General features: G+C 47.5%; 1 protein-coding gene across 1 annotated transcript; it reads left to right on the forward strand.

The window, feature by feature from the left end:
- Positions 1–126: 126 nt before the first annotated feature.
- On the forward strand, positions 127–13,064 carry Isca1 (iron-sulfur cluster assembly 1). The gene is made up of 4 exons (XM_034510736.2): positions 127–302; positions 5,619–5,672; positions 9,341–9,446; positions 11,389–13,064. The coding sequence occupies exons 1-4, from the start codon at positions 222–224 to the stop codon at positions 11,535–11,537; spliced, it is 390 nt and encodes a 129-aa protein (XP_034366627.1). The 5' UTR covers positions 127–221; the 3' UTR covers positions 11,538–13,064.
- Positions 13,065–13,862: the final 798 nt, after the last annotated feature.

Below are 13,862 nucleotides of genomic sequence, written 5' to 3' on the forward strand. Positions count from 1 at the left end.
CAAGGTCACAGGTCAGCTCCCGTGCCTCGTCAGTGGTGACGGCCAATCGGCCCGGCCCGTCACTCACCCAGACTGTCCAATGGCGGAGCGGGACGGGCAACTGGGGGCGGGGCCTGTAGCGCCTGCGCAGGAGCTTGTGTCGTCAAAGTGCCCGCCGTGTCCATGGAGAGAAGCTGAGGCCCTACGCTCCAGCCCGAGGCTGCGGGCGCCGCGACGTGGACATGTCGGCGTCGTTGGTCCGCGCCACCGTGCGGGCCGTGAGCAAGAGGAAACTGCAGCCCACGCGGGCGGCGCTCACGCTGGTGAGTCACCTCGGCGTCCGCGGGGAGGTGGCGACCCCGACCCGGGGCTCAGAACAAGCCTGGACGCGGACTGGGGCTCCCGGCGGGCCGCGCGCGGAGCGGTGGAGCGGACGGGCTGTGGGCGCAGCACCGGGCGGCCGGGACGGTGGGCGGCAGTTTGGCGCCGAGGTCACGGCGTTCCGGGAGAAAGGTCACGCAGGGAACGCCGCGGCTCGCCATAACCTCCCTGGAGGCGTCAGCCCGGGAGGGAGGCAAACGTAGGATCCAGACAGCGTGAGACAGGGAAACCATTGGTCCAGACGCCACCATGGAATCTGCTCCATCCAGAGCCCTAAGTGGAGCTCTTGCCAATAATTATTAGTTGAAGCAAAATAGAAGGAAATCGTGACTAAGTGAGAGAATCTGTTTTCGTGAGAGGTCGTGGTTTGGCCCTTCAGTTTGCCCCAATAATCACACTGTGTTCTCTGTTGCCTTTTCCTCTGGAGCAAGCTAGTTTTAGGCTCCGCAGGTATACCAAGGATTCTAGGATTGTGCAAGCACAATTCCAGCTATGTTCATCATACTGAGAATAGAGCAGAATCCTCATACAAGTAATAAATAGTAAATCCTAGAAAAGTGGAGGCACAGGACAGGTGGTGGCGGTTGTCGTTGTTTGTTTGATTGCTTAGGTTTTCATATTACATGTTACTTGGGAAATTACGACCCTCCCCTTTCTTCCCGGTTCCTCAGCATACATTATCAAGATCTGTTGTTTTCATGACAAGAAGTAAGTGAGTTGCCAGAGTCCCACCCTCCATAGGCCATTCTTAACAGGAGTAACATCTCATTTGCACAGTCGTGCTTTGTAATCTTCTGTTTGGTTATGTGTCGTCTTGTGGTAGCAGGTCTCAGTTCACACCCTCTGCGCTGCAGCCTGGCTCAGCTGTAGAGTCTGTGGTGTTAGCTTTCCCTGATTTTCAGAGGACACAGGGAACAACACTGCAGCCCACTGGCAGGCGTCATGTCCCGTGCTTGTTTTTCAGGTGTCTGGCAAACATTTTGAGCCCCAGCATATAGCAAATGTAAAAGCAACGAGGTGACCAAAGGCCTAATGTGTGTGTGAGAGAGAGATAGCTAGCAAACAAGAGTGATAAGAGGCGGGCACTGCCTGACTGGCCCATCCGTCTGACAGGAGGAAGTCTGACATCCTGCAGAGTGCTGTAGTCTACTAGAAGTCAGCATGGCCAGGAAAGGTGTGACATAAAACATAAGCACCAGCTATCTGTTAGCTGATGTCAGTCCTGGACAGAATTGATAGGCTGGCACATTGTGCTGTATTAGTCAGGGTTCTCTAGAACTTATGGGTAGTCTCTATATAGTAAGGGAATTTGTTATGATGACTTAAACAGTCTTTAGTCCAACTCCCCAGCAGTGGGCAGCTGTGAACGGGAAGTCCAAGGATCTAGTAGTTGCTCAGTCCCACAGGCTGGTTGTTTCAGCTGGTCTTCTGTAGAAACACAATCCAACAGATGTGCTGGCGAGTAAGTGCAAGCAGTGAAGAAGAGCAAATCTTCCTTCTTCCAGTGTCCTTATGTAGGTCTCCAGCAGAAAGTGAGGCCCAGGTTAAAGGTGTGTACCACCACGCCTGGGTCTGGGACTTGCTTTGTCCCAGGCTGACCTTGAACTCAGAGATCTCCTTGCCTCAGTCTCCTGGGATTAAAGGTATGTACTACCTTGCCTGGGCCTAAGCTTTTCATAGCCACTATGCCTCAAGATCTCCATGTCAAGATCCAGGTCAGAAACTTGTGTCTTCCAGACTCAAGATCTGGATCACAGGTGAGCCCTCCAATTCTGGATTGTCGTTCATTCCAGATAGAGTCACGCTGACAACCAGGAACAGGCATTACACTGTGGTAAGATCTGTAAACCCGGAATGGTTCCAGCTCACCACATCCAGACAGAATTGGCTCCTTCCCACCTCTGTGTGTCTAGGACTTAATGGAATTTAACTTGTAGGAACCAGAGTAAAATGTAACTGAAGAATGTGAAAATTACCTCCTGGTTGACAGGCAGCTTTACCTCCATCATTGTACAAGACAGGTAGTCAGCTTTCATGACTAGAGGCTCATACTGCACAAAGCTCAACTTCCGAGTGAGCCGTGGGGCCTGGCCAGTATCCATGTTGATGTGCTGAGAAGCTAGTTCACTGTACATGCACAGGAGACTCTGGAGGACTTAGCTTCTCAGCACAGCCTGATGGAGGGGCCCAGGGTGTGTCTGAGGACCTGCTACTTCACTGGAGTAGGGCCAGAAGATCTTTGGAACAGCAACTAGCACGTGTGTCTGGTTTAGAAACTGTTACCAGGAAAACCTCGGGTACAGCCAGGTTTCTAGTCCAGTGTTAGAAACGGTGTGAGAGGAGAGAAAGCCTGTTGGTGAGGTGTGTGTTCACTGTTGGTGAGGTGTGTGTGTTCACTGTTGGTGAGGTGTGTGTGTTCACTGTTGGTGAGGTGTGTGTGTTCACTGTTGGTGAGGTGTGTGTGTGTTCACTGTTGGTGAGGTGTGTGTGTTCACTGTTGGTGAGGTGTGTGTGTTCACTGTAAAGAGTGATTGTTTTGTTTTACAGTTGTTAACACTCTGATCACTAATTTAGTAGCCCTTGCGGATATTTAATTACTCTTAACCACAGAGTTGTAAGATTAAAAGCATGAGCTATAACAGATACCGCCTGGGGGAGGGGCCTCTGTGGGGCAAGGGCTAAACCCGCAGAGAATGAGTTGTGAAGCTCAGGGCCCGAGTTTCCTCTCCAGGTCCCAGATAAAACACAAGCTGCGATGGGGGTGGGGTGGTGCATATTTGTAATCCCAGTGCTGGAATGGACACAGGCAGGGCAGGGGCTCCACTGGCCAGCCAGCTACCCTGCAGGCTCAGCAGCAGCCATGTGAAGCAGTTCTGAAACATTCGCTCCAGAAGTGCATTTCCCAGCATTCTGACAACAGAAACAGCCTTGGAATAATTGTTTGGTTTGAGTGTTTAATATTTTAAATTACATTTATTTATTGTGTATGTATGGCCATGGGTGCCTTAGTGATTGTATGATCAGAGGACAACTCTGGATGTCACTTGTCTACTTTGATCGTGTGGATCCCAGGGATCAAACTCTGGTCCTCAAGCATGTCCACAAGTTCCTTTACCTGACAAACTACCTCACCAGCCCTTCGATAATTTTTTTAAAACATCTTCAATATGTTCTCACTTTAAGCAGCCATGTTTCTGTGGTAGTTTACACAGGAGCAGATTAAAAGGCATTACTAGATTTTACAGGATTTCAATAATCTAAATTCTGAGCCCTTACTTGTTGGTAAATTTCTTGGGAAGGTTCAAGTTGAGCTGGTCTGGGAATGCAGACATAGTAGAAAGCTGCCAGACTTGTAGTGGTTCAGGGAAGACCTTCCTGCTGCCAGGGTGTGCACATGGACCTGTAGTCAAGGGGTACTTACCTTCTTTCTAGTACCAAGTCCAGGTCTATACCTACAACAGAAAGGGCAGTCCCATCGGAGCCCCATTCAACCCATTCAGTTCTTTTGACTAACCAGAACAGTCCTTCGGCTGAACAATGGCAGCTCTTGGAGGTGTAAGGGTCAAGTGTTAAGACCAGCCTGGGGTGCACAGTCTGTATCTCCAAAACAATGCAGAAATAAAGCAGTCCCTTGGCCAGTTTAAGCTGTCTCTCCCTCTTAGTTGAGAGCTTAGTAACAGCTTCTCAGGGAGGAACACAGCAAAAGTAGGACCGGTTTTGGTCACTTGACAGCAGTTTGCAGACATTCAGATCCTTTTAATGTTACTTTTCCTTGCATGTCTTTCCCTGTATACAAGAGAGACTTGAGAAAAGAAGAAAACACCAAAGTAGGCAACTTAGAAAACTTTATGGGGATAAAACTCTCACCCAGTTAATGAGAAAACTGTATTCATCAGACAGTACGTGGGTTTCATTTTCTCCTCTGACCCATGCGTTGGACCCAGGCTCATGGCAGAGCCAGCTCCAACATCACAATTCCCTAAGCCGTGCCTTCTAAGCTTTTTGTTTTTTATTATGTTGTTTTATGTCTGTGAGTGTCTTGCTTGCATGTATGTATATATACCATGAGTGCCTGGCGCCCCACACCCCCCAGGGGCTAAAAGAGGGAGGCCATTGGATTCTCTGAAGTTACAGATGGTGGTGGGCCACCATTTGCATGGGTGCTGGGAAGCAAACCCAGGTCCTCTTCAAGAGCAGCCTGTGCTTTAAGCTGCAGCAGCCTCTGCTGCCGCCCTTGTAAGACTGTTGTTCAAAGTCATGTTCTGTTGACAGAGAATAGATATATTTCCTCAGCACTTCTGGAGGAAGGATGCTCGTGGAAATGGACACCTGGAAGACAGGAGAGGACGTGCTTATTGGCAGCCACTTGGAAAGACAGTAAATAAGCACATTTTAAAATAGTCTCGTTTTCCTTGACAAACCTTTTATTTTCACTAAAATTAGTTTTTTCTTTTTGAATTAAGTCTAGGTAATTTTAAGATCTATTAGAATATGCATACTTAATCCCTTCCCAAATAAGTTCACCTTTAAAAGTTACTTCTTTTCTGAGGCCATATTGTAGAGCAACCACTTCAACTGTGAAATGGAACATCGCTCTACTCTGGGGACATGTGACGTCACCAGGTAGCAGTGCCCTGGCTGGTGTTTGTGGGCTTCTGCACCCCTTGGCTTTTCCTGAGAAGAGCCGCCTGCAGTTAAGCTACACAGTTGGAGCAAAGGCAAGGTCTGTCCTTCCTTCTACTCCACTGGAGTTTGTGGCACTTTATCTCACAGGATACTCAATCCCAGGGTCGCTCACCTGCCATTTCTCTAACTGCCTTGTCTACTTGGCTTTATCTCTATTGATGTAGCCTTTTTTTTAATGAGAAGAATATGGCAAGATGTAATAAAAATCACCCACAATTAGTTTGGTTTGTGATAATTAAAAGCTGCCGAATAACCAGAGCAAAGTTGAGAGTCTCATCATAACATAGTCTGTGTGAGTGTCTTCTGCGGCTGACGTTCGTGCCCATCTCTGCCTGGCACTGTGCTTGTTACAGAGCATGCAGTAGATGCACAGACGGGATCTTCTCAGGAAACGGGGTTCTGTCGAGGCGGATAGCACAGGAGGAGTGTGGGTTTGCCGTGACTCTCTTTGCTGGACTAAATCCACAGATGCTCTGGCAAGACTTGAGCTTACTACTGGTAAGCAGACTTGGGCTGCTGCAGTGGAAGGCCTGGCCAGAAGATGAGTTGATAAACTGTTTCTTTTTTTTCAGACCCCGTCTGCTGTGAACAAGATAAAACAACTTCTTAAAGACAAGCCTGAGCATGTGAGTAACTGTTAGAAGGTTAGCAGAGCCGGGCAGTGGTGGCGCAGGCCTTTAATCCCAGCACTTGGGAGGCAGAGTCAGGTGGATTTCTGAGTCAGAGGCCAGCCTGGTCTACAAAGTGAGTTCCAGGACAGCCAGGGCTATATAGAGAAACCCTGTTGGGAAAAAAAAAAAAAAAAGGTTAGCAGAGCTGAGGTTCTGTTCTGGGGATAAATGGATTTACTTTGTTGCAAGTATGTATGTTTTCACTGACTGCTGGGTTCAGTTTTGTTAGTTTCTACCTTGGCAAGGATTCAACCCCGGGCCTGACTCCTGCCAGGCAGGTGCTCCACAGGGAATTGCACCCAGACTCTGGAATCTTACACAGGGAGTGAGCATGTCCATAGACAGCCAGACTCTACAGCTCAGCCGGAGCTTGTCTGTGCGTGCATTGTGGCTGGGCACTTCCTGCCTGCCACTTGTGTGCCTTGGGGTGGCTAAGGATGTTCTGGAGTGTTCCTGGCCTCTGTTTGCTGCATGATAGTAGCACCCTCTCTCTTCCTAAGTTGTAAGGACCAAAATCCTGCCCAGGGAACCACTGGCCTGCACAGCACTTGTTCTTGTGTGGGTTTCTCTTGCTTCTGCAGACAACAGTGTGCAGTACGTGCTGTGATTACACTTTGGTTTTACTCTTACAATTCAGCCTGGAGTTCTTCCAGGTCATTATCTAAATTAAAGGTCTCCCTCGGTCTTAGTTAAGGTTTTACTACTGTGAACAGACACCATGACCAAGGCAACTCTTAATTGGGGCTGCTTACAGGTTCAAAGGTTCAGTCCATTGTCACAAAGGCAGGAACATGGCAGCATCCAGGCAGGCATGGTGCATGAGGAGCTGAAAGTGCTTCATATTCATCTGAAGGCTGCTAGTGGAAGACTGACTTGTTGAGGGTTTTAAAGCCCATGCCACAGTGACACGTCAACAGGACACACCTCCTAAAAGTGCCACTCCCTGGGCCAAGCATAAACAAACCATCACACCCTCCTTCATGGCCGCACATGTTCCTGAGAAGGTTTGATTTGTTCAGCTAACCTTCTGTATGAAAGGTATCTGGGTTTTTGTGTCTGCCACAGACATCAGTTACCGGCTGTTGGTGAAGAGAGCCAGACCCAGTGTTCTAGACCTGGACTCATAACTTACTGTGTCCACAGAGGATCCATCCCCACATTCAGGGTGGTTGAATTGGGTCTGTGAATCACTTGAGCTGTGGCCTGTGGGTAGTCATTCCTTAGGCCTGAGGCTCTTGAACAGCCTGACTGTGCCACTCACAGCTCCGTCCTGAAAGGTGTTAAATGCTGACAGATGTCAGCTCTCAGACTCTGTTTGGACTTTTTAGTGCATAAATTGACCAAGAACCCCCTCCCAATTCCATGAAATTAGCTGTGTAGGTTTGTAAAGGTATATTTGTTCTTGATGGTGTAAAAGTGTGTAATTTATAGCATTGACAACTCCTTTCCCAAAACTCCTAAACCTGCCTGGATTAGAATTCTATGTAAATGAAGCTGCCTTTGAACTCAGGGGAGATCAGCCTGTCTCTCTTCCTATGTGCTGGGGCTGCAGGTGTGAGCTGCCAAGCCTGGCTTAAAAACTGTTGTTTACAAATACTGAGAAGGAACTCTGTTTGCTTTTGCTTTGTGTGTTTCTGGGAGTGTGCAAAGGACCTCAGACAGGGAAGCCAGCACGCTGCAGAACATCACCGCTCACCCTGTCAGAACTCTAATGTCCCCAGCCTCGCGTTTGGACTCTGCTTTCTTAAGGACTTCTGTGTACAGAGATAGGAAGTTTAAAAGTGCTTAGTACTTACGTTCCAGAAATTCATCCAGGCAGCTTATTCCATCTGAATAAAGAAGTCCTGGTTAGAGGGTAGAACTCCCCTTTTTGAGGGAGCTCCTGCAGCAAGCACACCTTACAGAGTCTCACAGAATTGGAATGCCCTGGTAGGGCAGGACTTAGGGAAGGGGTGATTGACTGTTTGCTTAAAAGAAAAGGCAGGCACCAATACTGAGAGTATAGGTAGATATTATTAGAAAATCACATCAATTTGTTGTAATTTATGTTTTATGTCACCTGGACACAAGCTGGAGTCATCTGAGAAAATGCTTCCATAACACTGAGCTGTAGAGAAGTCTGTGGGATATTTTCTTAATTTGTGATTGATGAGGAAGGATATGGGGGAAAGGGCTGTTGTGGGTGGTTTCCATCCCAGGTTGGTGGTTCTAGGTATTTTAAGAAAGCAGGCTAGGGGGTAGAGAGATGGCTCAGCAGTTAAGAGCACTGACTGCTCTTCCAAAGGGTCCTGAGTTCAGTTCCCAGAAACCACATGGTGGCTCACAACCATCTGTAATTGGATCCTATGCCTCTTCTGGAGTGTGTGAAGACAGCTGCAGTGTACTCATATAAAAAAAATAAATAATTCCCTTTTAAAAAGAAAACAAAACAAAAGAGGCCAAGCAAGCCAGTAAACAGCATCTTCCATGGCCTCTCCTTCAGCTCCCCCTTCACCCCACCCCACCCCACACACACACTTAAAACTACTGTGGTCTTTGGCTTCCTGGTATTTTGGTATATTTCCTTGGTATTTTACTGAACTGCCCTAGAAAGGAGGCTCCTAGAAAGGCAGGGTGGTTGCCAGGTGACAGGATGAGCCTCCATGCTCAGTAACCACAGAAGCCTCTAGAGAACACCTCAAAAAAAAAAAAAAAAAAAAAAAAAAAAAAAAGAGCAGAAACTCTTAAAGGAAGCCAGGTTTTAAAGACAAAATCTGCCATCAAAAGAGGATGGGCGTAGCAGTGCACACCTTTAACTCCAGCTTTCCGAGGCAGAGGCAGCTGGGTCTAAAAAAAGGTAAAAGAAAGAAAAGCCAGGTATGGTAGTGCATGCCCATGGGTCCAGTGCTTGGATGGGTGAGCCAGGTGGGTCATGAGTTTTGGGACCAGCCTGAACTGTAAGACAAGCAACTAGTGTCGGCTGTACTGCATTACTCCAGATTATAGTCAGGAAGCAAACACTGTGGAACTGGTACCTCATGTCCACAAAATAGAGAGAGGAAAACGTTTACTATGCTGCAGTAAAAACAATCCAGACGCAAATGCAAGCAGGACTGGGAGAAACAGGAAAGCTGCTTTCCTGGACCACAGTGGCTGCGTTCTTCTTCTGTGTGCTGTCTGTGTTGTTGTCAAATGTTGTGTCCTGATGCATTTGTTCTTATAGGGGCGTTGTGTGACCAGAAATCTGTTATGTACCACTGAGTGTAAGGGAAAGGGAATAATGGGAATAAATATCAAAGGTTGTTTTCCTTTAAATTTGATTTTGTTATGTGTGCAGGTATTTGTATTTGCGTGTGTGTGTGTGTGTGTGTGTGTGTGTGTGTGTGTGTGTATTCTGGAGTACTTCCTTGGGTTCTTGAGCTGGCCCCATCAGCCCTTTTCTGAGCTAATTCAGCCCTTGTTGCTTTTCTTGAAACTTTGTCTTGCTCTTTGGCCTCTCGCTTGCCAAAGTCCTCATCCCTCAGCCTCCCAAGCAAATGTTGGGGTTCAAGGTGTGAGTCACCACACTTGACTGTAGCCAGGATTTTCATTAGTCTTTTAACCTGTACTGTTAACACTAAGTTTGTATTCTCAATTCTTTTCAGGTGGGCCTGAAAGTTGGCGTGCGAACCAGGGGCTGTAACGGCCTCTCTTACAGCCTGGAGTATACAAAGACAAAAGGAGATTCTGATGAAGAAGTTATTCAAGACGGTAAGCTCTCTTGTCTTCATGAGACAGGTTCTTTTGTAGCCTAGGCTATCCCTGAACTCCTTATGTGGCCAGGTGTAAGAATGACCTTAATTCCTGCTCTAACCCCCAGTGATGAGATGGAGGTATGTACTCCATGCTCAGCTCTGGGAAGTAGTGGAGTTGTTTCTCTAATATTTTCTGGGCACATTGTTCTGACGAAACATCTTTTTTTGTACAAAACAGATGTAAAGGCTGCCGTCTGTTAGGAATTGTGAGAGTGGTGCTCGTTGTGTGCCCAGTCTCGGCAGGCAGGCTTTCTTTGGTATATTATCTATGTGCAGCCACTGAAATGAGAGAGGGGACCTTTTCCCAGGTTCCATTGAGCCTGGTGCAAGGAGAGGTTGAGAGAAACGTCTGTGGAGAAGCTGGGTCTGTCTAGGCCCTAACTGCTCATCCCTGGGGAAGGTTTGGGTGGTTGTTTTGGTTTTTTGAGACAGTGTCTTGGTAGCCCAGGCCTGAATCTTGATTCTCTTCTCACAGCTTCTGAGTAGAATTATAGTGGCCATTGGGCTCAGCCTCCCAAGCCTTTAAAAGTCCTATTAGTTTGTGGAGTCAGGACAACTTTTGGGAGTTGGTTCTCCCCCTTCGCCATGGGCTCTGGCTGTTGACTCAGCCGGGCTTTCAGGGCAGGTTCCTCTCCTCCTAGCCTCTCATCACCCACAGAGAATAAAGTGAACCAGCCAGCCATTTCTGTTGAAAAGTTCTGTATGTATTGTGGTGTGTGTGTGTGTGTGTGTGTGTGTGTGTGTGTGTGTTAGCGCAGATGGCTGGTCCCTGGAGCTGGAATGGTCAGGAGCTACCTGAGATGGTCCTGGTCCTTGGCAGGAGCAGCCCCACTCCAGCACAGCTGTGCCTTTGAGCTTTGAGCACTTTGTCAGTTACTACACTTGACACCAGCTCCTGTCATCTTGCAAAACCTACTAAAGAGTGTGTCGTGGTGTGTTGGGTTTAACGCTGCTACTGTTGGTGATGGGGATCGTAAGTTTTGGGGTTCAAGATAAGGTCAGGCCAGCCTGGGTTAGCAAGGTTTTGTGTCAGGCACAGGAGAGAACACTACAGAGCCCTGGAGAAAGGGAGCGCTGGGGGCTTTGTGGTCAGGTCTAGGCGTCTGAGCTGTGCTCACAGTAACTTGCAACCCTTTTTGTGTTAGACAAGCAGGAATTATATTCCTAACTCTACTTTCACCAGACTTAACTGAAATTAACTAATAAAGACCTTTTGTAAGTTAGGAAAATTGGAGCTGGTGCTTGCGGCTCTTCCATGGGACCTGGGTTCAATTCCCGGCACTTATGTGGTAGCTCACAAATATCTCTAACTTTGTTCCAGTGCACACACACCTACAGGCAAACACTCATCCACATGAAAATCTAAGAATGACATCAGCTCAAACATAAGCCTCACTTGCCTCTATAGAGGAAGATACCTGTGGGGTGTGTGTTCATGTGTAAGGCCATCAGCAGATTGGAGCTCTGACGTCTATGGCTCATTGTTTGATCTTGGTTTATGTTGTGTGGTTAGAAATGTCCCATGAAACAACAGTACTGTGTGTTTTTAGCTGATGGTGTCAGGCTCAGACCCCTCATAAATGCCATCACTTAAAGCTCATAGAATTACACATTTTCCTACAGCAAATTGAAAAAAATGAATAAACTACAGTGAAAAGCAGATCATAGATTTGCAGAAGTACCTTGCAATTTCCACATCTCAGGGTTTCCCTGTTGTGTATAGAATTGGTTGGCTGTAGACGGGGCTAGCAGGAAGCTGTGTACTTCCCCCTTGAAAGGAAGTCCAGGGTCACTCATTAGCTGTAGCGTGGCTGACAGTGCCCACTGGAGACTCTGGGCTTTGATCTGCACGTTCTGTACACTGCGGGCTCTGTGACACGTGTTTCCTTTTCCCCAAGGAGTCCGAGTGTTCATCGAGAAGAAAGCACAGCTGACCCTGTTAGGAACAGAGATGGACTATGTGGAAGACAAACTGTCCAGTGAGTTTGTGTTCAACAACCCCAACATCAAGGGAACCTGTGGCTGCGGCGAAAGCTTTAACGTTTGAAACTCAGGACTGCAAGCTCCAGGGGGGCTGGGTCTACCTTGGAGCTCACTGAAGAAATCATGTGATGTCACGTGCTCAGAAGTATAGTGTGTGGCTGCCTCATGGGTGAAAATAAAGCAACGCATTTGGGAATCAAGCCAATGTGCTAAGAGTTCTGAAAACATGGTACCTGCACTCTCTGTAAGACACAAACAGAAAACATGGTACCTGCACTCTCTATAAGACACAAACAGAAAACATGGTACCTGCACTCTCTATAAGACACAAACAGAAAACATGGTACCTGCACTCTCTATAAGACACAAACAGAAAACATGGTACCTGCACTCTCTGTAAGACACAAACTGAGAAGCCGTTGGTTTCCTGAGTCATTCTGTTCTATACAGAAAACTCCTACCGCACCCTTATGCTGTAACCTGCTTTGTGCTAGAACCAGCTTCTTGGCCATTGCTTTGCTGGGAATTGAGGAATGAGATAACAGGCGCGCACCTAGATCACAGAACGGCTTGAGAGTGTCTCCTGGCCCTTTCTCAATCTTTGCCAATCCCCAGTCTCGGGCAGGACGACTGTGGGTAACGGTGTAGTGGGACCTCATTTCCCTCACCTTTGGCATGGCCCGTTACATTTTTACCAAACATGTGACTACCACATGCCTCCTTTGCCAACCCTGCAACAGTTCGTGAGTTCTGAGTTCCGCTATCAGAAGGCGGGAACCACCAGGCCTTGTTTCAGTCTGTCCTCTTGGGCAAGCTTCATGATGGTTTGCTTAGACCTTTCAGTTCAAAGTGCTTATGGTGAGCAGCCTGCTAGCTCACTCCCATCACGACTGAGCGCAGTTCTCAGAGCTTCTGCCCAGCTCTCCCTTCCTTGGACAGCAGTGCTGTCTGAGACATGCGGTGCCGATGGGCCTGGCCAGCGCGCTCACCAGAGTTTAATTTATAGAGACTGCCTTAGTTTTCGTTGGAAGGGAAGTCTTGTGTTTGTTTAGAACTTTGAAACAATAGTTTCTTCTTACAGAGAAGATGTGCATCAGTGGGATTACTCTCAGCACAGGACCTGTGGAGCAGAACATGCAAATTCTTACAGTTGCCAGTATGCATATGCTTCTGGTTCCTAAATGAAATTGCTAAGCCTTTTTTTAATGTTTTTATCACCAGTTTTTTGAGCCATGGTTTTGCTGTATACTACAGACCAGCCTTGAACCCACAATCCTTCTGCTATAACGTCCTGAGGCATGTGCTACCACACCTGGATCCCACGTTTTCTTTACGTGGTCTTGGTTGACTTGGGTTGGACATCTTAAGTAACCTGTGAATTCTTTTGTGGAAGGCTGAGTCTCATGTAGCTGAGTTCAATATTTGTTCTATCTGCTAAAGTACCTACCACCAAAATATACCAACTCGTAGTTTTATGTGAATGTTGATGAGTTTGTATCATAAATAGAATTATTGATACATCCTTAATTTGTGCAATATTGTATGAAGAGATTGAGTTATCCATTAAAAACACGCCTCTTTATGATCCTAATGGTGCCTTTTCTTGTTGGGGAAGAGGGCTTGGGTAATTAACTGCTAAAGCCATGGAAAATCCCCATTTTTTTGCTGCTGTCTCCTGAAAGCACATTGGAGATGGTGCTGTCTTGCTTTGCTGCCTGTTTGTGGTAACCAGTATATACCATCACATGTGCATCCCTCCAGCTGACACTGGTACCCACCACAGCATCCCTCCAGCCAACACTGGCACCACACACACACACACACCATTCCTCCATCCTGCACAGATGCTTCCAGACACCCGCAGGAGAGAATGCCACCCCCACTCTGGATGCTATTGTCCAAGCTTCAGCTTCTCTTCCTTCTAGAAGAGTCTAAGCAGTTCAGATCCAGTGAGGCTGCCCTGAGCTCTAAAAATACTCCTTTGTGCATTTCAGAAGCCCAGCCTGCTGTGCTGCTCTGTTCTGGAACAGCTCCCAGCCCCCTCCCTGCACTATAAGAATAGCTTTTTTTCTTCAAACAGGAAAGGGGAGTAGGGGATTGGAAGAAAACCCACAAGGTTGGTGGGGTCCCTAAGATAACCCAGAACTTCCTAGGATTGATTCAGCAGGAAATACCTCAAAAATAGCCTTTCTTGCCATGTTCTTATGTGTGAGTGATCAGGAAACACAGGTCTGTGAGGCTAAGCTGAGCTGTGGGCACCATATAGACCCCAGGGCAGCAGTGACCTGGGCCAGAGACAGGCTTGGCCCAGAATCAGCACAAACATAGCCTTGGGCATAGTGGTCTGGAGATGAACACTGATGTGCATCTGTCTCTCCTTAATCTTAAC

Source organism: Arvicanthis niloticus, chromosome 8 (assembly GCF_011762505.2).
Source record: "Arvicanthis niloticus isolate mArvNil1 chromosome 8, mArvNil1.pat.X, whole genome shotgun sequence".
Taxonomy (NCBI): domain Eukaryota; kingdom Metazoa; phylum Chordata; class Mammalia; order Rodentia; family Muridae; genus Arvicanthis; species Arvicanthis niloticus.